The sequence below is a fragment of the Marmota monax genome, unplaced genomic scaffold, assembly GCF_021218885.2.
Source record: "Marmota monax isolate L192 unplaced genomic scaffold, Marmota_monax_Labrador192_F-V1.1 WCK01_AAM20220418_F8-fsc00110, whole genome shotgun sequence".
NCBI classification, from domain to species: domain Eukaryota; kingdom Metazoa; phylum Chordata; class Mammalia; order Rodentia; family Sciuridae; genus Marmota; species Marmota monax.
This window is the reverse complement of record NW_026694633.1, coordinates 4967812-4995333: the sequence shown is the minus strand read 5'-3', so window position 1 is coordinate 4995333 and position 27522 is coordinate 4967812. Positions and strand designations below refer to the sequence as shown.

The 27522-nt window shown below is 38.1% G+C and overlaps 1 protein-coding gene across 5 annotated transcripts in view; it reads left to right on the top strand.

Moving 5' to 3' along the window:
- Pld1 (phospholipase D1) overlaps positions 1-27522 on the top strand; it is a 213554-nt gene that overhangs the window by 82801 nt on the left and 103231 nt on the right. For all 5 annotated transcript variants that reach the window (XM_046422926.2, XM_058572275.1, XM_058572277.1 and 2 more), the window contains 10 exons: positions 2319-2507; positions 2734-2861; positions 4852-4997; positions 5198-5306; positions 6745-6810; positions 13012-13070; positions 14158-14250; positions 18819-18971; positions 21804-21953; positions 22864-22947. In XM_046422926.2, the coding sequence (XP_046278882.1) occupies positions 2348-2507; positions 2734-2861; positions 4852-4997; positions 5198-5306; positions 6745-6810; positions 13012-13070; positions 14158-14250; positions 18819-18971; positions 21804-21953; positions 22864-22947 (1148 nt within the window). In that variant the 5' untranslated portion in view covers positions 2319-2347. The remainder of the gene's footprint in view (positions 1-2318; positions 2508-2733; positions 2862-4851; positions 4998-5197; positions 5307-6744; positions 6811-13011; positions 13071-14157; positions 14251-18818; positions 18972-21803; positions 21954-22863; positions 22948-27522) is intronic.

Below are 27522 nucleotides of genomic sequence, written 5' to 3'. Positions count from 1 at the left end.
CTTCTTATTCAAGTGCAAAACTACTTGGATTAATTTCTTGGGATAGGACAAGGGTTAAGTTCATTAAACTATGGGAGGCTGAACAATTTTATGGCACCTGTTATGTACAGTTTTGGTTTTATTATAAAAGGGACTCTAGAGATGAAATGGTTCAATCTCCTTAATTTACAGATAAGGAAACCAAGACCTTAAGAATTGAAATGGCTTTGTCCTATGGAGACTGAGCTGCAGGGGGAATTTTCAGTTTTTTTCATTAGTCATATCTTCCCCTCTCATCCTCTCTCTGTACTAGGGAGTGAACCCAGGGGATTAAGTAAAAATAAATAAAAAAGGAGGGCTGAGTTCAGCCATTTTTATTTATTTTTAATTTTGAGAAGGGCATCTCACTAAGTTGTTGAGATTGGCTTTGAATTTACAATCCTCCTGCCTCAGCCTCCCAAGCTGCTGGGATTATGCCAGTCATCTCTTAAAAGGATTTGCCCCAGGATGCTTGTTTATATGAACATTTCCCTCTATTCCAAGACACTTACATATTTCCAAAAAATAGCAAGATAAAGACTATGGTTGAGAACCTTGACTTTTGGGTCATAGAAACCTGGATTGAAATACTTGCTTCACCACAAAGCATTGGTCAAATTATCTAATCTCTTCTCAGTTTCCTCATCTACAAAGAGAGGATGACAAACTCTTGTCATCTTCAAAAGAGAAATAGCAAGATTTTGACGGTTTATTATTAATGATTAAGATAATAGCTTATAAAGGATTACCACCGGCTGGGCGCATGCTAAGCCATTAGTACCCATTAACTATTATTGTAATATAAATTAGAAGTGGGAGAGAAAGTTGAATGGAAGAGATATAGGCAAGGATAATCTTATATTTTGCTAAAAGCAAATGAGTTTTGAGTTTATGAGTTTGGCTTCAGGTTTCCCTGTAGCCAACATTGAAAAATAGAAATGATTAATTAGGAAGTTAGATATATTAATTTATACATATAAATTAATATATGTGTATGTGTGTGTATCCAAACCAGAATGGCCCTCATTCACCCCTATCTTTGAATTTCCAAACAAGGTTTCTTTGTACCAGACACAACAGTATGTAGGTTTTAGAAACTAGTTGAATTATAGTAAGGGTTGCCTGAGACTCTCCATTGCATTCCTACATGGGCACCCAGCTTCTCGAGAGCTCTTACAGGAGAGAACCCTGCTAAGGATCTTCTCCTTGGTACCTTCCAACCTCTGAAAGACCTTGGATATGAGCAATGGTGAACTGGGGGTTATTCAGTTATTTCCCCCACCCACATCAGATACTTGTAAGGTAGTGGCCTTATTCCCCTTTATATTTTCACTCCTTGAGTCTCGCATATGGTGGATGCTTAGTTAATGTTTGTGAATTGCAATAATTAATGAACATGTGCAAAAGAATTACCTGTATGAGAACCCTTCCATTTAGACCCTGGTTGTGACAGAGAGATTATTTCTATATTGAGTATTATAAAATTTTCAACCAATTCTGATGACAGTGCCAAAGGCTTAAATCACAGTATTTTAGATGAAAAATAAAATCTATATGAACTCTTCTTCCCTGGGTACTGATGTGCAGCGACTTGTGTTATTAAATGTCAGGATGAAATAGAACCAGTTTTCTTTAAAAAAAGGAGAGAAGTGTAATTCTAGCACTTTAGGTATCTTTAGGAGCAGGGATATTAATCAATTTCCTTTCAAGACACGTACATCATTTTACCTCATACAAAGTCATGACCAAAACCTCATATCTCAAAGATGTAGTGTACTCTGATTGGAATATCACCAACAGAGAAAATATACAAAGATTATGTTATCACAAAAACATTTCTATATCTGCATATTTAGATATGTGAAATACCCTAAATTTTCTTTAGGAAATGTTGAAAGGTACTTATCTTACAAGATTGTTTTTTCTTTTCATGTATTTATTATATAGCTAAGAAGCAATTTATTTTCTCAAAATAAGCATTCCCAGATTGATTTCCTTTACATCTCTCTTCATTTATCGAAGTTCATAAAATTATATGAGAGAAATGTTGGCACTTATTCAATGTGGTGTTTCTTTTTCTTTTTTGTTTGCAATTAGGTATTTCTCTCCATTTTAACTTACAAGCTAGGAATCCTTTAAATGTTAAGCAGGAAGGTAATTGAAAGGTCATTTGGCATTAACTGGGGTTCACACTGGGACCTGACTTGCTTCCTGGTGCTGCATGTAAGCCAGGATTCAAATTGTGGGACAGGGTTTTCCTGGACCAAAAGGTAATTATGTAACCCTTTTTCCTTTCTCAGCCCCATTGCTTTGACCGTCTGAAGTTAACATGTCCCTGAAAAATGAGCCAAGGGTAAATACCTCTGCACTGCAGAAAATCGCTGCCGACATGAGCAATTTGATAGAAAATCTGGACACGAGGGAACTCCACTTCGAGGGAGAGGAGGTGGAATACGATGTGTCTCCCATGGATCCCAGGACTCAGGAAGGTAAAGCCTGTGGATCTGAGGGAGAAGGGATCCCGTCAGGGTTGGTTGGCAGAGCACAGTTGAAATAACCAGCGAATGATCCGTCTTCCTTGCAGAGATCAGAACACAGGGCTGAGAATCATCCCCTAAGAGGCTTGCTTATTTTAGCGATTAATTCTCAAAAGGAGGCCAAAATCATGCTACTGTCACCTGTTGGAATAACTTTGTTTACTTTTTATTTTTTTAGGATATATCCCTTTCTCTGCTATCTATAACACTCAAGGCTTTAAGGAGCCTAATATACAGACGTATCTCTCCGGCTGTCCAATAAAAGCACAAGTTCTGGAGGTGGAGCGCTTCACGTCTACGACAAGGGTCAGAGCACTTTTGAAGTTGCCTTTTTTTTTTTTAGTTTTTTGGTGCTAATTTTTATTTCATTTTATTTTTATTTAATTAATTAATTTGTTTTAATTTGCTATACAAGACAGTGATTCATAGTACACAAATGGAGCACAATTTTTCATTTCTCTGGTTGTACATAAAGTAGAATCACACGTACCTAGGGTAATGATGTCCATCTTATTCCACTATCTTGCCTACCCTCATGCCCCCTCCCTCCCCTTTCCACTATCCAAAGTTCCTCTATTCTTCTGAGGCTCCACACGAGCCGCCCTCCAACCCCCGCGAGAACTTGCCTTTTTGTTAATACATGTGGATTACTACGTTGACTTCCATTTTCCTTCCTCCCAGCTATGACCCTATTCTTTAGGTTTTTGTTTGTCTTTTTGTTTGGACTGTTTCCAAATTCTCATATCCTGAGATTTTGCTTCCTTCTTATTTCATCTTTATTTGCATACTCCTTTCTCCCCTTTCTGGACAATAGTCTTTGTGGCATTGAAGGCAATTTATTAATTTAAATTGCAAGATGCCTCTCTGAGCCTTCCTCTTTCCCTAGTTTTCTGTTTCATTTTAGACTTTTCAAGCATATCCATCATAACTAGAATACTAAGTACAAGTCAGGGAAAAGTTTAGTTTTCCTAATGCTTGTTTAGCAAGATACTGCTTTTTCTACTTGGCTTTAAAAAAAAAAATACTGCCAGGTGCTGTGGCACATACCTGCAATCCCAGCAACTTGATAGGCTGAGATAAGAGGATCGCTTCAAAGCCAGCCTCAGCAACTTAGTGAGACCCTGTCTCAAAAATAAAAAATAAAAGGTGGGGATGTGACTCAGTAGTTAAGCACCCCTGAGTTTAATCCCCAGTACAAAAACAAAACAGAACAACAAAAAACATGATTCAAGATTAGCCAGTGCTGTTACCAAAAAGCAATGCCAATGGAATTCTACCCATAGACTCTGCCTCTGTTTTTTTTCCTGTAGTCCTCATTCACATGTTTTCACTAAACAGTGACAAAGCTCTAGAGTAAAATGCCTTCACCAGGCCAACCTAAACCTGTACTCAGGCTCCCGTGCTCATCCCCAGTTTACACCCACCTGGTGTAGCACCTGAGGCTTTTCTTATGCTTTAGGTTCACGTCTCCCTGATAAACTGTTGAGCATCTCTATGATGACCTTTGCCTCTTATGTTAATTGCCTGCTTTTAGGTTGAGAGACAATAACGTGTAAGAGGTAAATGTACAGACTCTAGAGCCAGACTGCAGGGTTAGTTACTGTTCTTGCTTTGTTATCTCAAAACAAGTTACTTAACATCTCTCAATTTCCTCATCTGCATAATGGGTACCATAGTGTTAGTAGGTTATAATAAAAATACATAGTATTATATTATCCAAATATATATTGTATACTTAGTACTACAGCAACTGCTTCTACCCACCCTTCCTGAACACTGGTAGTGCCTCAGGGCAGTGGGGAATGGCATAGGTGAAGGAAGACATTGCAGTGTGTTTCAGAAGGAGCAGGGAAGAAGACATGCTATGCCTTTTTTTTTTTTTAAGGACAAATTTGTCTAAGGTGGTGCTCCTGGCATCCACCACCTCCTGCTTTCCTCTCACCTTTACCAGTTACCTGTTCATTGCTTGTACTTGTGGCCTGGACTCCTTCCCCCCCCCCCTGTTTTGTGCGCATGCGTGCGCATATTCTCTGTGTGTGTGTGTATATGAGTAAGGATTTGTAGGAGTATGGTGTAATCCAAAGTGTGTCTGTGTAATTTATCATGTGGATCATTAAGAGAATATTATTTCTGTGATCAGTTGTTTTCGAAAAATATTTGCTTAAAGTACTTATGCAAAGTATGTAGGCTGAACTTAAGTATACTTCCATGTTACTAATTAATTAGCTATTTTTCATTGAGAGCTTTTGGAGTTTTTATTATCTAAAATACCAACCATTTTTGTTTATCACTGTAGGTGCCAAGTATCAATCTATACACTATTGAATTAACACATGGGGAATTTAAATGGCAAGTTAAGAGGAAATTCAAGCACTTTCAAGAATTTCACAGAGAGCTGCTGAAGTATAAAGCCTTTATCCGAATTCCCATTCCTACCAGAAGGTAACCATCTCAGAATTCAGATGAAGTTATCCCAACACACAAATTGGATAGGAGTGTATTTCATTTGTTTTCTATGTCATCTAGTCCCTTGTTGGTAGATACTTTCAGTTAAATAAGCTCTTTTAAAAATAAGACATTTCATGAAATATGAGAGTTCAAAGAATTCTCTAATAAATGTTTGCATTATGTGTGTGTTTTAGACACACGTTTAGAAGACAGAACGTCAGAGGGGAGGAGCCTCGAGAGATGCCGAGTTTGCCCCGTTCATCTGGAAACATGATTCGAGAAGAACAGTTCTTTGGTAGGAGGGTAAGTGCTTTCACCCTTTTGTTGATTTTATTGGGCTTTTTATTTTTTAATTTGTTCTTTTTAGATATACATGAGAGTAGAGTGTATCTTGACATATTATACATACATGGTCTTCTGTTGTTTTGAACATAGTTTTGCAGCATCGTAGAAAGGTGGCACTTAATGAGAGGTGAAGGGGTCCAGCTGCAGTTTCTTTTACCTGCTGGCCTCTAGCCCTAGCAAGGTTGAGCTTCTCTGGAACCAGTTAGGCATCCCCATCCTCCCAAGCCATCCAGAATGTGTATTAGCACTGAAGAGTGTTGGTAGCTATGCTGTGAAGAGGTGTCCTCCTCCTAGTATCTCCCTAAACTTGTTGTGAATTGAAGATTGAGCGTATCATGTTGGATTTTGAGATCTACTCTCTTAAAATCATTTATTTCCATACATTTGCTCCTATATGTTAGTTTATTTTAAATATTAAATATGGAAAGTTGCATTGCTCTGCTCTAGGTGGGGCAGTTAGCGTTTAGGAGAGTAGGCTGAGCACAGACTCGCATGCTAGAATGGGAAACTCAAGACAAGAGACATGTTTGCCACCCTGCTACGGTTGGTACTGCAAGGGGGGGGGGGACTTGTATTTTTTATTAGGATGTTAATCGGTAATTTGTTCATTTCTGTGCATTCTGTTTTATAATCTGAAAATTTTTATGCTTCAGAGGGAATATTTTATTTTTTCTTTTGTAGTTATCTTGTTTAAAATCTTTTTAGGGGTCTGGACTAAATATTTTCCAAGATAACCTAGACATATAAAATTACCCAATTTCTGGTTATTGTGTGCACATGTATGAACCCAACTAAAAGTGATTATACCTATTAACCCTCAGTGATTCAGCAAAAAGGTGCTGGCTTATGTGTCAAGGTCAATATACTTGATATATGTTACTCCAATTCGCCAAGTCTATAAACCTCCGCTTGCCCCGTACACACACATTTTAACATATTTGAAAAATCAATGTTAGAAAGTCTTTCTTTTAACATTTTCCTTCCTTTTTACTTGAAAAATATTTAAAAATTATGATGAATCTACCGGTAAATTAAATGCTGGGATTGAAAATACACAGGTGTTTTGGTAAAATCAACAAATGACTTGAAATTACCTACCATGAACAAATCCTGTTCTAATAGCTATTAAAAACATATACAGCTCAGGTCTTGTTAGCAATTTATAAAAGACCTATGCATGTGGAATATTAAATAGCAAGAAGAGATTTAAATAATAATTGAAGAAAAACGATAGAAATAATACCTTAATGCTATTCAGGGTTCCTTGCCCAGTGATAATATTAGCAAATATTTAAATAACTTACAGAGGTTAAGATGAAATGATGATTTTGTCATTATCACTATTTAAATTTTTCTATGGCTATATTAATTCTTATCTAAAATATTTGCATTACAGAAACAACTAGAGGATTACCTGACAAAGATACTAAAAATGCCCATGTATAGAAATTATCATGCCACAGTAAGTACTCTTCAGTGATTTAAATTTTGAAGTAATTTCTAAAAGAGTAAATTGTGAGCTGAATTTTGGGTGACTTTTTTAACATAGTGCTTGCATCCATATTTACATTTTTCCTTGAATTAAAGCAAATTAATGAATACAAAATACAGCCAGGAGTCAGTTTATGGTGATAATGAAGCTATATTTAAAATATTGAATAGAACTTAATATGTCTCTAACAACAGACTTAAGTGAGCCTGAGTGCTACTGCAGACTGGATTATCTAGAAATCAACCCTGTTCTCCCCTCAGGCTTCTTCTGCCAAAAGTCCTTTTGAGTTCCAGAGAAAAAACTTTAAGCAGTAAGTGATGAAAACAGCTAAGCAGAGTTGAATACCCAAGACTTTCTGGAGCATATTTGGATGGCCATCTGATTGGCCTGTCTTTTCAAGTGAAAGTGAGAAGCTTGAGAAAGCCAGGCTCTTCTTAAGGAAGAGCTCTCAAGAAAAGAGAAGAGGGTGGTGGGGATCGGAGGCATCCCAGAGATTGATCTTGGGAGTCAGGCAGCTGGCAAGCAGGAAGAAGCAGGTTTACAGTGCCGGCATACAACCAGCTCTGCCATCTTAGGGGGCCTTGAGGATAGAGCAATTTTAAAAGATTAGTTTTCAGTTATCCAGAGGTCTGGATAACTGAGAATGTCTGGGTGTAGACTGTATTGCTGTAGGGTCAATGCATGGTGCAGAACATAAAGAGTAGTGCACTTGTGACTTGGCCTCTAGTTTAGTGAATACCATCGCATAAATCCGTAAATGAAAGAGGGTATATTTAGGAGAGGAATAGAGAGCGCTTGGCTCTGCTGAGTTTCTCAGGGGTGGGAGGTGCCCTTTTGCTCCTGCCTGCATATTCCTGGGAAGCTGGTCCAAAGATGCGCAAGCACACCTGCTTCCCTTACACATAGCTGGCCCAGAGCCAGCCTGCTGCTCATCTCCTGCAGCAGCTCATGCAGGGATATTTGATGGACTTGAGGGAACTTCTATGTCTTCCTGGAGAAGCATTTTCTCAAGAAAGTCAGCAGTTTTGGGTTCCATCAGAGGATCTCCAGAGCAGGGTGATAGAAGGGGTCAGGTTCTTTCTAGGATTTAGAATCATGTAAGGTTGAAATAACATCACAGGTAAGGGTACTCTGCTACTGAAAACATTGCCCTCTGTTGCAGTCTGTGAAATCAGATGTGCTGTTTTCTTTAATGCAGTGTTCATTTAAATTACTTTTTCATTCATAAAAATTTTTTCAAAGTTAGTCTATATTGTGTTTAGAAATCCCAGGGTACCTTATAAATATTTCCTTTGGAGAAGAAAATCTAGTTAGTAACTTGCTAAATATATTATCCCCATCAGAAGTGAGGGTATCTCATCTTACTAAGATTATTCCCCCCAATAGCTGAATTCTCCAAAATGATTCAAGCATTAGATACAATTTGATATACATTAATTCTCTAACCTTATTTCCCTTTCATATTAAATTTAATATGGTCTAAAGACAAGATTCCCAGGTCTCTACATCACATTCATAAAATTAGATTGGTATCTGTGTGTTTCCCTTGGTAATTATGAGAAATTTTAAAAAGCTCATCTGCAAAAAGCATACTACAAGTCATTTTATATATGCACATATAATAAGTTTATACTTATTATACAAAATGAGCCTATTTAAAGTTAATTCAGGTCCTTAAACTAATAGCATCATGGATCAAAATCAAGGAACTAGATAGGATACATCCTCATTAACTCTAGAATGGTCCAGATCTATATTTGGAATCTATGCTTTTGACAAATAATTTGGGTGATTCTTATCTGGAGAGTTTGAGAGCTAGACTAAAATGCTATGGCCAACTTAAAAATGTCTTGGTAAAGTTGAACTACTTTACAAAGTGGAGAAAGATTATTGTGGGATTTGTGTAATAGGATTTACCAGAAAGAACTGTGTTTAGGCTTCAAAGCAGTGACTGTTCAGTTTTCTCAAATGGATTTTGAAATTAGACATGGAGAGTTTTTTTTTCTTTTTCCTTTTATTAAGTCATTGATTGGGTAGGCACTCAGACAACTAACTCTTCCAGGATTATGAAGACTTTCTTTGTTTTTATTTCCTTTTTCCCTCCTTATAGTTGGGACAAACAGGACATCCTAGTGTTCTAGCTGATTCTGCATCACAGTTCCATCAGAGATTATTGGTAATTCAGTCAGTTTCCTGAATGTAAAGTGGGCACACCTGTATTTTACTTTCTTACTTGACATAAATTTGTGAAAGAAGTAGCACTACGTACCTGAGTTGTACAATAACAAGAACTCATGTAAGAATTCCTCTTGTGTTCTGAAACTGAGTCAGTGCCCACTAACTGGGCACTTTAAATAGTTACTGGAAAATGCTTATCTTCCAGGGAATTGAAAGGAAGAGGAATAAGGAACAATAAATTTATTTATTTTTCTTACCTAAGATTAAAATCTATGTGTGGAACAAAATGCACTGTTTTCTAGAGAAGTCCCTAAACTGATAGGATCTTATCTTAATCCTAACTTGAAGTAAATCATTTCACTTCTGTAACTCAGATGCCTTATCTCCAACATGGTGATTAGTTTGAAATCTTGCTTGGAACCTCCCACAGATCAATAGTATTGAGTTCACCTCCCTCCTTCATAGGATGAATAACTTTAACTTGAATGGAAGAATAGGTAGGGAATAAGATGCACACAGGTTATCCATTTCAACAGAGAAGAACTGTACTGAATCAAATGCCTGCATTTTCAGATTAAGGGAGGTGCTTTCTTTCTCCTGATGGAATCTCAGAAGGATGCAGACCTTAGTCCAGCCTTAGCATTCCTACGTTGATGAGATGTCTCCTTAGTACCCTGTACCTCTGTTAACTGTTTTATTTGGAAAACAGCCATCCCTGGAGTACCTGGGCTTCCCCTTCTCCATCACCAGAGGATTGCCTTTCCCAACCCTCTCATCTTCCTGTGTCTGAGAATTTCCCATTTGGCCACACACTTAAATTTTTGGCTACCTGAGGAATGGAAGGGGCCTCTGAAAGTCATCATCCCCTTATCCTTCAAAGATAGATGGAAAGGACAGGGTGATTGCCAGGTTATTTCTAGGGCCTGTATTACCCTTAGGTTTGGTTGCTTGCCTCTTGGCACAAAAATTCCTGCAGCACGTTTCTCTAACCTTTCAAGTATCCAATTGGTAAGTCACATTGGAATTTTCAACCTATTGCCAAGAACATTATTTAATTGAATTTTTCACAACTCCTTCTCCAAAACAAAAACAAAAAGATACCGATTGGTACTTTGCACAGTAAATCCCATGGAATATTGTTAGGTTCAAATGATCTTTAAATTCTTATACCTGAGAATCATATGCCCAAATGGAGAATGGAATTCTTATCACTAAAGATGCCCTGAGGGGTTTGCACAACATAATCTTTGTAAAATTGCACATTTTGTTCATTTGGTTTCCCTAGAAATTGGTGATAACACATTTACTTTCAATTTGAAAAATCTTTATTTGACCATTATTGCCAACAGTTTTTTCTTTTCTCTATAATAGTGCTGATTTCTCTTTGAAATCTCCCTTTAGTCAAACTTTAATAAGCCATTAAGATAAATTAAATTTCATAGTAATGTACAATTAAAATTTTCTACATTATAATGCATATTTTTGTTTAGATGAAATTCCTCACATTTAGCAATTTTGTTATGTTCTAAAGTTATGAATTATTTTCAGAGATTATTTCTGTTGTCAATTATTAAATGATAAGAGCTATGTAAATAAGAATATCTAGAAATTAGACAAGTGGTTTCCTTGATTTTTTCTTTAGTTCTTATTCTTCCATTCAGTTCTAAGTGCATAAGTTAGTTTACACATCTATAGTAGTTTCTTCAAATATAAAATAGGATTGGCATCATCCTAGAGATAAAATGAGAAGTTATGTCTTAGGGTCTTAAAATATTTTGTATTCTATGGTTGACAGTCTGAATGTCATTTCTAATAACCACATAGGTTACTACATTTTCCAATTAGAAAGTATTTTCACAAATCAGATAAAAAATGTATGGTGCTGAATCACTGGGTTTTATATAAGAAATGAAATTTAAAGACTTTGGCTTTTAAAATTCTTATTTAAAAAGTATTATGTGAAGAATAATGTTTAACTTTGTGATTTTTAAAAGTTATTTAAATGCTTTTAATTTGTCTTTACAACTTATGCATAGATTTATTGAATTTTCATTAAACTCTGAACATATTTTTCAGTTGTCATCTAATATCTGTATACTGTGAAAAAAAATCAATAACTAAATCTGATAGGTAAATCCTTTTTAATTTTAAAAATGTACTTTCTTCAAATAACCCAAGAAAAGAAAGAAATACAAACATTTAATTGAATCTCACAAGAATTTACCATTCTAAAATATTTGTAATTTTTTCTTATAATATTAATATTAAGCATTTCCAAACAGATATAAACTATGTATTTCATTTGGTAAATCCCAGTTACAAACCTAGATCAAGTGCCACTTCCTCTGTGATATCACATTAGACAGGTGTGCTCTCCCCTCCCCCTATTCTGTAACTATAACTGCTTTCATGTGAAACCTGCCTGGTTCTTCCCACAGAACTTTGTTCTATGTCTAATCTCCCTTCTCTGTACTTCCTGATTGATGCTGGGAGAATATTTTTTTCTGTGGAACTGTTATTGGCATGGTTTAAGGACCACTGGCAGATCTAGACTTACTGTTGGCTGCTTAAAAAGAACAAATCTGCAAATTGGGAATATCACTATTTCTAACTTTGGTTGTTTCAAGGATTACTGTAAAACCCCTGCACATGTTAAGCATGACATACTATCAATTTGGTTTTCACTCTCTGTTTCTATGTTTGTATGTAGCTCTCACCCAGCTAGAATATGCAAAGTACTTAATTTGAGCAATATAAAGGTTGAATGACATTTTGCTTTTGCAGTTTAGTTTTGAGGATGATGAATTTGGTCTCACTTGGTACCAATTCTATCCTTTGTTAATTATGGATGTTAGACAATTTACCTAAACCAGGGGTTGGCTAACTAGAACCCATGGGCCAAATAGAGCCCACTGCCTGTTTTTCTATGTTCTGTGAGCTAATAATAGAATTTTGTGTTTTAAGTGGTTGAAAAAATTTAAAGAATAAAACTTTGTGACATGTGAAGTTATATTTTATAATTACATAAAAAAGTTTTATTCAACACAGCCACACACGTTTATTTATGTGTGACTTATACCTGCTTTCCTACTACCATGGCAGAGTTGAGCAGTTGCAACAGAGACTTTATGGCCCTCAAAGCCCAAAATATTTACTGTCTGATTCTTTGCAAAAAACCTTAGCTTACCCCTGCTCATTTTCCTCTTCTGTGCAATGGGAAAATAGTAACTACCTTCAGAGGGGTTTGAGGTAACGTGTGAAAACTGCCAAACACAATGCCAACACATAATAAGTCTTCAGTACATGTTAGGTGTGGCTGTTGTTATTACAACATTTATAGGTTTTAATCTATTAATTTCTACAATAAAGATGGTCCTCAAATTCTCTTCCTTTTTGACTCATCAAAAATAATTCTTCCTGTTAGGCCTGATGTTCCCTAACTTCTCTGCAACATGCCATGCCATGATTTCCTCTTACTCTTCTTCACCTCGTTCACTAAGGACAGCTGTGCATCCTGTTTCCTTCCTGCTCCTTCTGTTCTCTTCCCCTTCATCCCTCACTTCCTCCTGTTCCTGCATCTGGCCCCACATCACTGCCTTCACATGTTCTTTTATTATTGGGTGAACCCTATGCCACAGAACCTTCTCCTCCAACAACAAAAATGAACACAGAGCAATATTGGAAGTGAAGTCCCTTTCCTTGGCCTTCTTGAGCATTTGGTCTCCACATCGTCTTTCATGGTTGTGTTTTAGCTATGTGCTTCTAATCAGTGCTTTCTCAGGGCAATACCATCATTATCCATCTCTCTAGTCTTTAGAGTGTACCAAACAGCATTTTCCCATAGCGGTACCCAATAATGTGTTTTTGTAAACAGAAATGAATTTCCTTCCTTCCTTCCTTCCTTCCTTCCTTTCTCCCTTGCCATCCCTCCTTCTTTCTCCTTCCCCCGTTCTTTAACTTTCTAAAGTGTATTTTTTTTTCACTTCTTTCCAGACAGAATTCCTTGACATAAGCCAGCTGTCTTTCATCCGCGATTTGGGACCAAAGGGCCTGTGAGTTCCAGCATTGGATGCTTAGAGAGAAGTGTGAAAAGCTGATGTGCAGTGACATTCATTGTGGCAGCAGTGATGGAGTGCCCCTGGGTTTACCGCCAGCTTGTTTCCCCAGTAGACTAAGACCAACTGAGGGGACCTGCTGTATGAAGCAGAGCATCTCCTTCAGTAGATGATGGTAGCAATGGCTCTACCATCTTCCTAATATGCTGACAGCTCTGCTTCCTCCTAACCCAGCATTGGGAGTGTTCAGTACCCACAGCAAGGGTGGTCTGCGGGAGAAGGCACTCAAACAGACAAAAAAGGTCCTTTTCCAATCACTTACAAAAGTTGACAGTCACTCATGTTGATGGCTATTGAAAAATCATTATTCTCCTTCACAATATTAGCTCTTGGTCATATAAAGTGCTTAAGTTTTAATTCTGGTTAGAAGCCCTGTCAGTCATTGTTTCAAAATTGTTTTTGTTTTTTAGACATTGTTATTGCTCCTCTTGTCACTTTTTTTTTTTGGTATTGAGAATCAAAGCCAGGGCCTTGAGCATGCTAGGCAAGCACTCTACCTCTGAGCTACCTCCCCAGCCCCTCTTGTCACATCTTTCAAAATCAAGATAAGACCAACTTCCAAAACTAGTGGCTTTGTTCTACTTCCTTTGGCGTGGCTCCGTTGTTAGAACTGTGAGTGGAGGGACACAGAAGTGTGCTGGAATCTGGGTGAACACCCTTCCCCATGCCAAGTCTCAGCAGTGGGACCAAGAAGAAATGCTTGGAGTCTTTTTTAGGTTGTCATAGTGACTGGAGGGAACATGTAGCATTGAGAGCCAGGAGCCAGCAAGCCTAATCTTCTGCACTGTGCACAACAGAGCTGCACGGCCCCACGTGCAAAAGAGGTGTATGTGACTGGGGTGCTTTCAAGACTAGCTGCTGGAGTACCCAGCCTTATCAGTGTGACACTTAGCACGCTGAGGGTGAAGGAGGAAAGAGTGGGGAAGAAAATCATGTGAGGAATGAGACTATTTATTTAGTCCCAAGTTGGGAAGCTGAACAAGCCAGGTTTGAAGATGGTGGATTAATTTGATGTCTCTTTCAGAGAAGGTATGATCATGAAGCGATCTGGGGGACACAGAATACCGGGTTTGAATTGCTGTGGTCAGGGAAGAGCCTGCTACCGATGGTCAAAAAGGTAGGACTGATGAGTTTTGTGTGTATGTTTATTTTAAAAAACTGGGTGTTTGGGGAGTATTTATATACTCCTTTATATAAATCCTTTTAAAGTCATGGCAGAACAAATTTTATTATATTTTAAAATTCAAATTCCAGCATCCATTTCAAAAATCCTATTCAAAATTAGACTAATAGGCAGAGTATATAAATTTTATGCCTAAAATCCCAGTGGAGGGGCTGGGAGTGTAGCTCAGTGGTAGAGCATCATGTACCTGGCATGCCTGACGCCCTGGGTTCAATTGCCAGCACCCCAAAACATTTAATTAAAAGGCAAGAAAATCCAGTTAATATAAGACTCCAAAACTGGTCCGCCAAAGAAGAGGTATAAATGGTCAAAATAAGTATCTGAAAAGAAGCTCGGCCATCTCTAGTAATTAGAGAAATGTATATCCAATCCACAATAAAATACAATGCTCTAATGAAAAAAGATGGATCATAACAAATGACGATGAAGATGTAGAGAAATTGGGACCCTTAAACATGGCTGATGGAAATGTGAAACAGTGCAGTACTTTGCAAAGTTCTTCACGTTGTTAAATGTAGAGTTACCGTATGTCTATGTGCATATTCAAAATATCTATAAGTAACATGGGGACCTACCTCCAACCATATTTATTTAAAACAACACCAACAGAAAATATCATTAAGTTGGGCTTTTACTTTCTGAGCTTTGAAAGGATGGAAAAAATGATAAGGATTACAAGGAAAGATTACACTGAATAAAATAGAAACTTTTTTGTTATAAAAAACATTTTTACTAAAATAAAGAGGGAAATAATACACTGGCAAAAGAATTTGCTTTCAAATAAACTCTCCTGGATAAGCTTTCCCAGCCCACTGTGGTCCCATGCAGATTCCTTGTGACCACCTACTGGCAGTGCTGTGCTTTGGTAATCCAGGTGCTATATGGTCAGCGGCTATATGGTTACCATAGTGTTGCATGCGGGCGTGGGCGTTAAGCACTGGTGATTCTTTGCCCCCAAACTCTGGGCTCCAGAACCCTCTTGCCTGTGTGCAGAGTGAACTGTAAGTGCAAGCAGCTCCCTCGATTGCTCCTGACTCCTATCAGTTCTCCACCCTCAGTTGAGATGATTGTCTGCTGCCCTATGCTGTCTTCCAGAGCTGCCAGGCAGGCTCAGAGCCCGATTGCCCATGATAAATTATATGACAACACACCTTGCAGGCTCCCTTCTTGGCTGGTCCTACCCTATTGGTGCTTCCTCGTGCCACCTCCCTCATAAGCTACTCTACACATATCCTTAGAGCTCACTTCTCAGGCAAACCAACTAAGGCAACTACTTAAGGAATAGAAGGCCTTGGTCAGCTCCATGCAGTCACTTATGGAGGGCCTCGTGTATACCAGGTTGTTTTCTAGCTACTGTGGAACCAAGGTGCCGCCCTCATGGGGCTCTGTGTGAGGGAAAAGTAGGCAGTGATGACGTCAATGAGCCAAGTAAGTGATTTAAATTTAGTTGGCCATAGAGATAATGGGATAGTGAGGGTTTTGGGGATTAGAATGGGTGGCTTTAGCTGCTGGAGTCAAGGAAAGGCTCCCGAGGAGTTGAATTTGAGTTATGACCTTTATGAGAAGCAGCAGCCACCAGATAGGGAGAGATTTTGTTATATATAAGAAATGTGGGTGCCCTACCCTCCTTTTTTTAACTTTAGATTAAATCATGTTTCAACCAGGACAATCTAAAAAAGATATGATCCTCTCTGGAATGAAATGTGTCATCATTTTAAATTGTGTAAATCCTTCTGTGAAGATTAAAGCCTTGGTTCTATATTAATATTTCCTGAGCCATATTTGAGGGATTTAAAATATCAGACATCATATATGGATGATAAAGAGTAGCTGACAAAATTAGTTTGAAAAGTTTCTCACAGTAGAAGTCTATTTTATTGGTGTCTAAAGCAGGGGAGTTACTTTTAAAGGTGACATTCATTTTTAACTTTTTAATTATTTTCTTATGTATCCACAGAAAGCATTTGGGATCACTTTTTTTTTGTACTAGATATTCAACTCAGAGGTTCTTAACCACTGAGCCACATCCCAAGCCCCCCCCCCCTTTTTTTAAATATATATTTTATGTAGAGACAGGGTCTCACTGAGTTGCTTAGAGACTCCTAAATTGCTGAGGCTGGCTTTGAACTCATGATCCTCCTGCCTCAGCCTCCCAAGCCATTGGGATTACAGGTGTGTACCACAGTGCCTGGCTGGATCACTTTCTTAATTATTCTATAGCAACAAACCAAAATAAAGCAAACAAGGCAGTTAAACTTTCAATCAGATCTCAAAATGACCATATCTCAGGGACAAGAAAAAAAAAAAACAAGAGCAACAGAGAAAGCATTTTTTTTCCTCCACAGTATGAAACATCTTATCATAGAGCTCATTTATTGAGCAAATTCTCTGTACCTTATAGTAGATTCCATATTAAATTTCTCATCTCAAATTATGTCTCAAGAGATGTATAGATGTTAAAAAATGAATTTAACATTTACACTGGTAGACTGTAAACTATACCAAGAATTAATATTTTAGACAGTGACAATATTTAAATGGTCTTATTCATTCTCTGGGAAATGTTCACGCAACCACTATTTAGTTAGGATGGTTGCCTTGCCTGAAGACTTCTTGATGCACATTCTTCTATTAAAGAAAAAAAATCTATTGACAAGAAAGAAAGGAAAAAGGAAGAAAGGAAGGAAGGAAGGAAGAGAAATCAGAGGAGTTTCAATGAAGAACATAATTAAGAACTTTAAATAAAAGCAATTTACCCCATCTGATGACCGTCGAGAATAACTCATCATTGTCAAAACAGAAACCACTGGCATTCAGTTTTCAAAATCCAGCTGTCAGTGCTCCACAGTTCCATATCTCCAGGCTACCTCAACTTGGAGGAGCAGGGGAGGCACTGCTTATACAGGATGCCACTCACCCACTGGAGTTGAGCAGGGCCCTAGCAAAACACAGCCATCTCATTTCTGTTGTTAAACAGGGCTGTGTCTGTGCAGGGTCTCTGTGAATTAGAAAAAACTGCCCCATTCCTGCAGGAAGACACAGCCTGCACCTGCACCTCTAAGCAGGGCACACCCACACAGTGGCACCTGGTGACCTGTCCCTGCAGGTGTGTTTTGTAGCCCTTGAAGGGTGGTTATGCCACAAGCTTGTACCCTTGAGAGACTTTCTCAGATTTGTTTTTGACTGTTAATGGCTGGAGCTTGTGGCATCTGGATGTGGACCACCCCACTGTCATGCCACACTGCTGTCCCTGGTGTGGAGTTCTGGCTGGAGTTGGCTCGGATGTCAATTAGATACCCTTGACTTTCAGGCAGGCAAAGACACAAGTCTGGGACATTTGATGTTCTCAGATCATCAGCTGTGGTTTCCAAAGCCTGTGACTCCTTCCTGATCAGCCACATAGCATGCCAGTGCCAGACAGCTGGGCCTGTGTCACGTGTCTGCACTCTAGCTTGCATCACAAGCCAAACACAAGGAGGAGCTTTCACAAATATGCACGCTCTCTCTACTCTCTTAGCCTTAACCAGATTTTATCAGCAGGCAGCTACGCGTCTGATCTCAGTCCTTTCATAATCCCTGAGTCACCTTCGATATCAGGGCCTTGGCGTTTACATTTCTTCTAAAATGTATAAGGGCTGCACTTGCTGAAAATCGTTCTGGAGAATATGACCCTTAAATTGTTTGGTTGTCTTATGTTAGGTTCCCTCAGTGAGAAACACTCAAAGTTTGGGTGAGACTCCTTTATTTTTTCAGTTTATTCATTCAACAGGAAAAACCAGGAAGCTCAGATCCACTTTCGTGTGCCACCTCTCTGCTATATGAGCCGACCTCCCTCGATGTGGCCTTTGCCTGCTTTCCCCACTCTTTCCTTACACGTGGCTGCCTCTTCCCTCTGCATGGGGGCGGGGGTGCACCTGGACCCTCTTTGGGATGTTACTGTTGGGACCCTTCCAGGCCTCACGCAGACACCAGCTCTTCACAGCCAGGCAGAAGACTCCTCCTCTTTGAACTCATCCCTTTTGCTTCTCCCTTCTAGTCCCTGTCCTACTTGGCTTAGAATGATCACAGTTTGTAGCCCCCACGAGCCTAGTAAGGTCCTCGGAGAACACTCGTCCATGTCTTGATTTATCTTGGTGCTGTTTCCCCATCTACCCTCATTCTCAGCTTACACCTTACTTTTCCATTGTGAAGCTGTTCAATATATATTGAATTGAATGGAAATACTTTTGAGAAATGCCCCTGTCCCATGGAGTAGTAAATTTAATAAAATTTACTACAAAGCTAATTCACCAATTAACAAATAAGAGTGATAGCTTACACTTAAAAAAAAGTTTTACTTTATGCATCAGTAGAGTCTCATCTACAGTTTTTAGAGTACCTAAAAAACTACATTTTTATCTACAGTTTTTAGAGTATCTTATACTTAAGACTCGTCATAATAATTTATGCTTTTTGTTTCAGTCATTCGACACAATTTTGAAGTTCTTGTTCCCTTCATACAGGTGGTTAATAGTGAAAGACTCCTTCCTGCTGTATATGAAGCCAGACAGCGGAGCTATTGCCTTCGTCCTGCTGGTAGATAAAGAATTCAGAATCAAGGTGGGGAAGAAAGAGACGGAAACAAAATATGGACTTCGAATTGATAATCTTTCAAGGTAGAAAGTTCAAAAATTTAAAAAAAAATTTTAAAAACACTCAGAAGCCAAATTTTTCTCTCAAAAAAATGTAAAAAACAAAAATTTTATAAAATGTGTTATTTAGAACTCATCCTCAATGTGAAGTAAATGAAATGATTTTTTTCTTCATATGAACTTTATTAAATTTTTTATTTGTTCTAATTAGTTATACATGATAGTAGAATGTATTTTGACATATTATACATAAATGGAGTATATTTTCTCATTCTTCTGGTTATATATATAATGTAGAATCACAATGGTGTGTAATCACATATGCACATAGGATAGTAACATCCGATTCATTCTACTGTCTTTCCTATTCCCATCCCCCCTTCCTTCCCTTCATCTAATCTGAGTATTTCTACTCTTCCCTCCCCTCCCCTTATCATTCATGTAAGAGTCAGACTAAGTGATGCTAGGGGTAGATATATGCCTATTTTAACAAAATTTACTTCTAAGCTAATTCACCAATTACCAAATAAGAGTGATAGCTTACACTTAAAAAAAAAAGTTTTACTGTATGAATCACTATAGTTAGTAAAACATGTAAAAAGGGATTTCATTCATAGAAATTCTGTTTACAGTTTTTAAGAAAAGATAACTTGAAAAAAATACTTCTGTTATGTACTTATTATAGATTGTTATTAGTGAGTACATGTGTGCAGATATGTGTGTTTCTTTCTGGAAGATCGTAATTATACCCTGTATGTGTGATTGACACGCAGATATACGTATGTATGTGCATATACATGATTATTTGTACATATGCACACACATATACCCACCTGCGTCTGTATAGTTCACCCTCATGAATATCAATATATATACATTTCTTTCTCTCTTTGTACAAGTACCAATAGATATGTGCACAAATGTACATTTGTGCGTGTGTGTGTGTGTGTGTATATATATATATATATATATATAAAGACTCTGCACTTCCTGTTAGTCTCTCAGAAGGGAATGTTCAGGATTGTTGAAAATGCTGTGGTGCTGCCATTCACCCTTCCTCCTGGCACTGTGTTCCTCTTTTCCATGACTTTCCAGAAGTCAGGCTACAGTTTTGATTGGTCACTGCAACAGCTACTTTATTAGCTTCCTCATCTTCATTTCCCACCCTGACTTCCTCAGGCACCAATGTCAAAGGAATTCATTCAAATCCAGATTTCCTTGGCCTCCTGCCTGGTGTCTGTGCTCCTCGTCATTTTGTCAAATACCCCCAGGTTCTTCCACTTAGGATCTCAGGCCCTTGATCTCTCTGCCTGTATTGTCAACCCCTCCTGGGGACAGCCTTCATGGTTCTGTGGAGGCAGTTCCCTTGGCGACCCTTCCCACATTCTGCTTTCTCACCTCCTAATGCTTGCTGTCTTCCTTCCTCCCCTTGACCCCCCCAGCTCTGATCCATATCCTATGACAAGGCCTCTGCCCGTCACTTACCTCTCCCACAGCATCTTTTCCCTTAGTAGGTTTTCAGAGGCATTTCAGCTCCATGCACTAGTAGAGTGATAGGCCAAGCCCAGGCATCTTCCCTGCCCCACTGCCCTGCCCCCAGCAGCTCACTGTGGCTCCTTTGCCACTCCTGATGGAGTTGTTTCCCTCCTCCCAGCTCCATCACGTCTCGCCTCCCCTGTCTGCACCCCCAGCAGTATCAGCCACTCTGAAGGCCAGTGGCTTTCAAAGGCAGCATCCATCTCTGACAAATGGAGGGGAGGAGTTTATACATCCCTAATCTTTTGAATAATTATTTTAGAGCCCATAAACAACACCTTCCTTGCTTCTCATGACCCCCCCCCCAAAAAAAAAAAATCCAAAGAGCTAACTTACGCTCCTCACTCACAGTCCTCTTCTGGTATCAGTGTGTTGCTGGATTCCTGCTTCAATGACAGAGAAACATCTTGTTTGTCTTTGAACTTCAAATTTGGATAACTTAACGGTCCCCAGTTCTAACAATTGACATTGAAAAAACCTTTCTGCAACCTAATCTGAATTTGTTTTCAGCAGTTATAAATCTGTAACCACTTAGAAGAGTTCAGTCATTGTGACAGAAAAATCCAGTGCAAAGTGGCTTATACCAGAGAGAAGTCATCAGCCACCTTAGGCGGGGCTGATTCTGAAACTCAGACTGTGTCATTGACACATTTTCCCTTCTTTTCTCCACTCTCTCATCTGTGGGTCTGCTGCATTCTCAGACTGGTCTCCTCATGGTGGCGAGATAGCTGCCTCCCAGGCTCACATCAAATCCAAAGAGAAAGGGTGTCTTCCTGGCATTACTGAGCAAGTCCTCAGGTTTCCTCTTACTGGGTGGAATTGACTAATGCTTTCATGCCCAAACCCGTTTCAGGGATCAGGAAGTGAAATATGCCATTTTTCTCAGCTTTGGACTTAACGAAGAGAAGGAATGACTCTCCTCAAGTGCAATTGGGATGGTATTTCCAGAACCTTAGGAAGTGGACACTGGGCAGTAACAAAGGGAAATGCCCTCTAGAGGGACCAACAGAGTTCTCTAACTGACACTTAGATGTAGAAACTCACTTGGCACTTCTTTCATGACCCTCTTCATAGCCTAGCACAATTATGGATCTATTGTAAGTAGAATTTTGCAAAATACATGTTTGCAAGAGTGAATAAGTGAATAAGTACTTTGAAAATTGTACCAAAATTTTTTAGAAGCCTGTTTTTTAATGTTCTCTGTCTAAATGTTTCCATTCATGTTTGCTACATTTCCAGATAAAACATGGAGTGTTTAATCTTTAAGTGTGTAGAACACAAGAGTGATCGTTCTTTCCCACATTTTGCTTTTCTTGAAAGGACGCTTATTTTAAAATGCAACAGCTACAGACATGCTCGGTGGTGGGGAGGAGCTATAGAAGAATTCATCCAGAAACATGGCACCAACTTTCTCAAAGATCACCGATTTGGGTCATATGCTGCCGTCCAGGACAACACTTTAGCTAAATGGTAAGATACTTTTGCTCCTGGGCTTTCAAGGTATTCACAGCATCTAATCATATAGTGATCTAAATTCACCTGGAGTCAAGTTTCTAAACTCCCTCAGTTCTGATCCATATCCTATGGCAAGGCCTCTAAACTGTAAACAGAAATTATAAATTGTATTTTACGAAATTCTTTCTTGCTAAGGCCCTTGTAGGACTACCTGATCATAGGTTAGCTTCCCGGTTTTGAAGATTTTTCAGTGTAGTTAACTAGCATTAGATTTATAAGTTTGATTTTTAAAACTAACTTCATACATTTTCTTAGTGATGGAAATGGAAGTCATTAACCATAATTTAGGAAAAAGCATTTACTTAACAGAGATTTCTTTTAAATAAAGTCATGGTTACTCTAATTTCTATTCATGGATTGGATTCCGGTCAGTTTTTAGGTTTCTCAGGAAAACCATGTGGGTGTTCGACAGGATAATTAACCAAACCCATATGATAATGAAGCTCAATTAATCTGTTGCTCTTCAAGCAGAGAAGAGTCAGGTCAATTGGGTGTCATCTACTCATTGCCCTTCCAGTTGCAGGGGCGGGTTTTGAACTCAGGGGCACTCGGCCACCGAGCCACATCCCCAACCCTCTTTTGTATTTTATTTAGAGAAAGGGTCCCATTGAGTTCCTTAGCACCTCTTTTTTGCTGAGGCTAACTTTGAACTCAACGATCATCCTGCCTCAGTGTACCAAGCCACTGGGATTATAGGCATGTGTCACCACACCTGGCTCAGAGTGTTGTATTTTTACTCCTCTTTTTCCGTTTACACAAAATAAGCTGGTAGTGATGTAGAGAATCTAGGCAGTGCATCTTGTTTTACTTTATCATATTGTCTTGTTGTGTAATGCCAAAAATGGGACAAAAACTTGTCTTTCAGGTATGTTAATGCCAAAGGATATTTTGAAGATGTGGCAAATGCAATGGAAGAGGCGAAAGAAGAAATTTTTATCACAGATTGGTGGTTAGTATTTTTCCATGAGAAGGAGGTTTCTATGTTTAGAAATACACAAGACTATAAATGCTATTCAAGAATTGCATATTTTGAAAATTGCATAATACCCACAGATGGTTTGGCCACAGTCTCAACTAATTAACTAATATCCTCCAATGAAAGGTCTTTTAAAAAATTTTTGACCTTCAGATATAAGCTTAAAATATTTAGCTTGAATAATTTTGTTTTTGTCTTTCCATTTGGAAGCAGATGCCCAAATAATCATTCTAGCAAAGATTATATGCAAATAATCAGTGCAGTGCAAATATGGTTGTAGAGGTAATGGGAACCAGTTTTCTTCACTTATCTTAGTGTATCTGTCACCAGGTCCATATTTCTTTTGGATTGTTCCTTTGTGTTGAAATCATTCTATTTACTCCATTAGGGTTGGACTGTCCACTGTAATGACATGGCCTGGCCAGCTCTTCTGGAAGTTTAATCAGTTCTCTACTTTCTGACCCTCTTTTTTTTTAAATTTTTATTGTTGGTTGTTCAAAACATTACATAGTTCTTGACAAATCATATTTCACACTTTGATTCAAGTGGGTTATGAACTCCCATTTTTACCCCATATACAGATTTCAGCATCACATCGGTTACCCATCCACTGTTTTACATATTGCTATACTAGTGTCTGTTGTATTCTGCTGCCTTTCCTATCCTCTACTATCCCCCATCCCCTCCCCTCCCATCTTCTCTCTCTACCCCATCTACTGTAATTCATTTCTCCCCCTTGTTTTTTTTCCCCCTTTCCCCTCACTTCCTCTTGTATGTAATTTTGTATAACCCTGAGGGTCTCCTTCCATTTCCATACAATTTCCCTTCTCTTTCCTTTTCCCTCCCACCTCTCACCCCTGTTTAATGTTAATCTTCTTCACATGCTCTTCCTCCCAACTCTGTTCTTAGTTACTGTCCTTATATCAAAGAAAACATTTGGCATTTGTTTTTTAGGGATTGGCTAGCTTCACTTAACATAATCTGTTCTAATGCCATCCATTTCCCTGCAAATTCTATGATTCTGTCATTTTTTAATGCAGAGTAATACTCCATTGTGTATAACTGCCACATTTTTTTTATCCATTCGTCTATTGAAGGGCATCTAGGTTGGTTCCACAGTCTTGCTATTGTGAATTGTGCTGCTATGAACATCGATGTAGCAGTGTCCCTGTAGCATGCTCTTTTTAGGTCTTTAGGGAATAGACCTAGAAGGGGAATAGCTGGGTCAAATGGTGGTTCCATTCCCAGCTTTCCAAGAAATCTCCATACTGCTTTCCAAATTGGCTGCACTAATTTGCAGTCCCACCAGCAATGTACAAGTGTACCCTTTTCCCCACATCCTCGACAGTACTTGTTGTTGTTTGACTTCATAATGGCTGCCAATCTTACTGGAGTGAGATGGTATCTTAGGGTGGTTTTGATTTTCATGTCTCTGACTGCTAGAGATGGTGAGCATTTTTTCATGTACTTATTGATTGATTGTATGTCCTCCTCTGAGAAGTGACTTTCTGACCCTCTTTAAAAATGTCCATGAGAGGGATAATGCTTATTAAAGCCACTAGAAGTCTCATATCGAAAAATCATTAGAACTTGGGAAATTTTACTCTTGGAGTTGGTATAGGCTTTGTAGTCTTGACTTCAGTTACAATTACCAGTTTCCCTGGACCGTTAAAACCCATCACAGGTTCCCACATTGGCTCCTGTGGAAAGGAAAATCTCTAGAATATGTTTTCCTTTTAAGAACTTAGTTGCCTGAAATGCCCCTCCGTTATCTCTAGTTTATTTCCTTCCAAAGGGTACCTTAGATAAGATGTGTGAACATGTCATCACAATTTATTCTAGATTTTGGGGACAGGAAAGTAATAGGAATGGAGCCATTTACAATATTTTACTACAGTTATGTGAAAATCTGTAATCCTAGGGCCTGCTTTCCCAGACTTGGCACTATTAACATTTTGGCTACATAATTCTTTGTTGTGGGGCCATCCTATGCATAGTAGGATGTTTAGCAGCATCCCTGCATTCTACCTACTAAATGCCAGTAGCAAGCTCCCAGTTGTGACAACCAAGATGTCTTGAGACAGTGCCAAATGTCTCCTGGTTGAGGCAGGAGGGGGTGTGCATGGGGTTGGGGGTGTTCTCTTGGTTGAGAATTGTCTATCTAGAGTCAATGGATAAAGCAGGTGATGGTCATTATGCCCTTGTCTGCAGAGGAGCCTAACCCTAGTCTTTATGTCCTTGGTAAATTTTGTCTTTTCAATGATCAGAAGAGTTTCACACTTACAAGTTTTCTTTGGTTGGCTATTTCCTAAACACTTACAGAATACATTCAAGTTTAATGTAGTGCTATAGTCTTTTAAAAAATATTTTATAGAGTTTGGCAAGGATGAGAGAGTGAAAATAATTTTTCCATTAAACTCATATTTTCATGCTTTATGCAAAAAGCAATATTTTTTCTGAATGTTCTCAACACTAAAATATAGATACTCATTTAAACATCTAAAGAGATGGGACACTGACTGCTTTCTCTTTCAACAAGAGAATGAATCAGGGTGTTACTTCTTTTTCATAACTGTACTAGGGTAACATCTTATTACAACATACCCTTTGAAATAAAACCTGCACAGTAACTTACCTCATAAAATGTGAAGAAAATTCTTGCTATTGTCAGTCATTATTCCAAAGAGTATGCAATAATATTTCACTGGGGTCGTAATTTATATCAGCAACATCTTTTCATGGTGGACATGGTGACTTTTGGATATTTGTTAAACTTTTTTGGAAATCTGTGTTCAAATCTTTTTCTTTTACTTCTTCTTTTTTCTTTGTTTTTCTATAGTACTGAGAATCAAAGCCGGATTGTTTTTCCTCTTTTTAAAGTTAGTTTGCTTGTCTTCTTAGCCAGTAGAAGTAGAATTGTGTGTGTGTGTGTGTGTGTGTTTTAAAAAATTGTTTTGGGCTTTGATGTTTTTATATTATCTCATTATCAGTATTCATATTTTTTTCTTTTCACTTTTTTTATTGGCATATTATAGTTGTACATGATTGGATTTGTTTTTACATGTTTGTACATGTACACAATATAACTATTATTTAGCCAGTGTTGCCCCCAGCACGTCCCCCCTTCCTCCCCTCTTCCTGCCCCATAGTCCCTTTCCTCTACTGATCTCCCTTTGATTTTCATGAGATCCCCACTCCCTCACCTTTCTTTTCCTTTTTCCTCTCTAGCTTTCACATATGAGAGAAAACATATGACCCTTGACCTTCTGAGTTTGGCTTATTTCACTTCACCTAATGATCTCAAGTTATCTACTTTCCTGCAAATGACATAATTTTGTTTCTTTATGACCGAATAAAATTCCATTGGGTCTGTATGCCACATTTTCTTTATCCATTCATCTATTGATAGAAACGTAGGCTGGTTCCATAGTTTGGCTATTGTAAATTGTGCTGCTATAAACATGGACATGCATGTATCACTATAGTATGATGATTTCAATTCTTTAGGTTAAATACCAAGGAGTGGTGTAGCTGGGACATTTGATGGTTCCATGTCTTGTCTTCTGAGGAATCTCCATACTGATGTCCATAGTGGTTGTACTAACTTACAGTCCCATGAACAGTGTAAATGTTCCCTTTTCTCCACATCCTTAGTAGGAAGTCTTTACATTCTAGTTTCATTCTGGACTCCATGGTTTCTGATGCGAATTTTTTGTCACTTGAATTGTTATTTACCTCTAAATAATGTGTAATTTTTCTTGTGAGTGCTTTCAGTATTTTCCCCATTATTTTTAGTTTTCAGTAGTTTGGTTATATTATTTGGATTTATCCTTTTTGGGGGAACTCTGAGCTTCTTGAGTCTGTAGTTGTATGTCTTTAGCCACATTTGAGAAATTCTTACCATTGTTTCTTGAGACTTTTTTTTCCCCCTTTGGTAATTTTCTCTTCTATGTTTCCAGTGACACAAAAAGTGCTTTTTTGGTAATGTCTCACGGTTGTGAATCTCTGTTTCTTTTTTTCCCCAATCTTTTCTCTCTTGTTCAGATTAGATTATTTATTTTTAGCTATCTTCGGGTTTACTGCTTCATTCCTCTGTTATCTTCATTCTGGTACGGAGCCTATCCAATGAGGTTTGCTTTTTTTTTTTTTTTTCATGTTTTTGTGGAAATTGTATTTTTCATTTTGAAAGTTTCTCTTTGGTTCAGTTTATATCTTCAATTTCTTTGAGGAAACTTTCTTCCTTTCTCTTCGTTTTAAGAGTGCTCAACCTTACTTATTGCAGTATTTTTATAATACCTGAGAAGGGATTAAACTAGATAATACCAACCTCCATGTCATTTTCCTGTTGATATCTGTTGGTTATTTTTTCCATGATAGTTGAGAATTTTCTGGTTCTTTGTGTGCCCAATACTTTTTATTATATTTTAGAAAAGTTTAATATTATAAGACAATGAGCTTTTTAAAATCTTATGGGGAGTGTGGTAATTTCTATTTTAGTAAGTGGTTGACTCATTTTGATTTAGACAGAAAATTCTAACCAGACTTCCA